Consider the following 1,581-nt stretch of genomic DNA (forward strand, 5'->3'; position numbering starts at 1 on the left):
CCTTGCTTCAAACACCAACATACAATGACCTGTCTCTCCTCTCCTGCCTCCAACGCCCACGGATCACATCCACCAATCCCCACATCTCAATCTACAGCTTTGTAGAGTTGCTCCTCTGTTACATCTCCAAAACATAAACACGAAGAAGGGGAGCGTTATACTTCCCCACCGCTTACAAACCAGGCGACAGCGCTAACTGCAACAAGATATCGAACCGATAGAGAGTCTGAATATCGAACACGCACGGTGCACTGTACGCGTACACTGGTGCATCTTTACCGTGTATTTGGCAATCCTTTCCACTAACATATTAGGTGCGTTCACACTGGCGCGAATTAGCGGGCTGCAAAACCCGGTTTTTGCAGCCGCGAGCTTTTTACAAGTGTGAACGCAATTAGCTCACTAAATCGCGCTCAAAATAGCGCGCTGCAAAGAACACTTCCGACTGCGCTAATTTGGAATAAGCGCGCTTATTTGCACCGCGGTGTGTTGTCCCGCTCGGCGATTAGCGAGATATTTCCGCCTGTGTGAACAACGACACAATTAGCTCACTATTATCTCCGCTATTAGCGGGATGAGCAGCGCGGTTTTTCTTGTGTGTGAACACGCCTATTTATAAAGACGCGCGCTAGGCTCAGCAACTGCCCGTTGCGCAAGCGATGGTTCCGCACTGCCCTCTCCTGCCCATGCCCCCACAGCACCCTTACCATCAGTTCTCAGGCGGTATTGCATGCAACCGCCTTAAGTTTACACCTTATTTAAGGCTCACTGTGCTTTAAGATCCCCATTAGGTGGCAGTTTTGCATGAAACTATCACCTTGATAATGCTAGGGCAGGGTGTATGTTTGAGGGCCCCTTAATTCCCCCAGCCCGCACGTGTAGCGCGCGGGTGTGTGTGTGTCGTTATATACATCTATGTTATTACACGCTGGTAATCGACGCTAAACTTTTTTTCAATGTCGCAGCGTTTAAGTATAGTCTAGACCGAAACATGACTTCATTCGCGCAAGCCCCTTCTACGGAGTCAACTAGTTTACAACAGTGAAGCCGTTACGTATTTAATGTAGAGCACATATATGTTATATCATAATTTTTTATTTACGTACCTACATTAGGAGAGAGAGAGGTAGAGAGAGGAGCGATACGAGAGAAGAGACAGGAGAGAGAGCGAGACGAGAGCGCATAGAGAGGAGCATGAGGGGTAGGGGTGAGACAGGACGAGAAGTGAGTAGACTGTAACTGACACGTGTCACTGGCGCGCCTCTGCGCATGATCCGTAGATATCGCCTACGAACAGTTTCTAGCAGACGACATCTCCGTCCGGTAGAAAGCGTGTGAGATTCACGCATGATCACGGATCGGCGGTTACCAGCCGAACGGAAGAGTTGCGCTAAATTGGGATGACGGCAAATGCGGCAGTGTTCGCCAGAGGCTCACCCAGACTTGAGAACGGGTAACAGCGCTATAACTTGTACAAGTCACTTAATTTTGGTGGATCCCAATTTTCGTGGTGGTTCGGTAAACACGTCATGTTCGTAGATATTCGTGGATTTGAAAGTCGTAGATAACCGGCAACTTGAA

The 1,581-nt window shown here is 48.8% G+C and overlaps 1 protein-coding gene across 1 annotated transcript in view; it reads left to right on the plus strand.

Annotated features, from left to right (window-relative positions):
* Positions 1–1,187: 1,187 nt before the first annotated feature.
* Positions 1,188–1,581, plus strand: part of LOC106810804 (sodium- and chloride-dependent creatine transporter 1-like) — a 34,990-nt gene continuing 34,596 nt past the window's right edge. Inside the window, 1 exon segment of the mRNA XM_014814258.1 lies at positions 1,188–1,453. Coding sequence (XP_014669744.1) covers positions 1,401–1,453 — 53 coding nt within the window. The 5' untranslated portion in view covers positions 1,188–1,400.

The sequence above is a fragment of the Priapulus caudatus genome, unplaced genomic scaffold (assembly GCF_000485595.1).
Source record: "Priapulus caudatus unplaced genomic scaffold, Priapulus_caudatus-5.0.1 Scaffold475, whole genome shotgun sequence".
NCBI classification, from domain to species: Eukaryota; Metazoa; Priapulida; class Priapulimorpha; order Priapulimorphida; family Priapulidae; genus Priapulus; species Priapulus caudatus.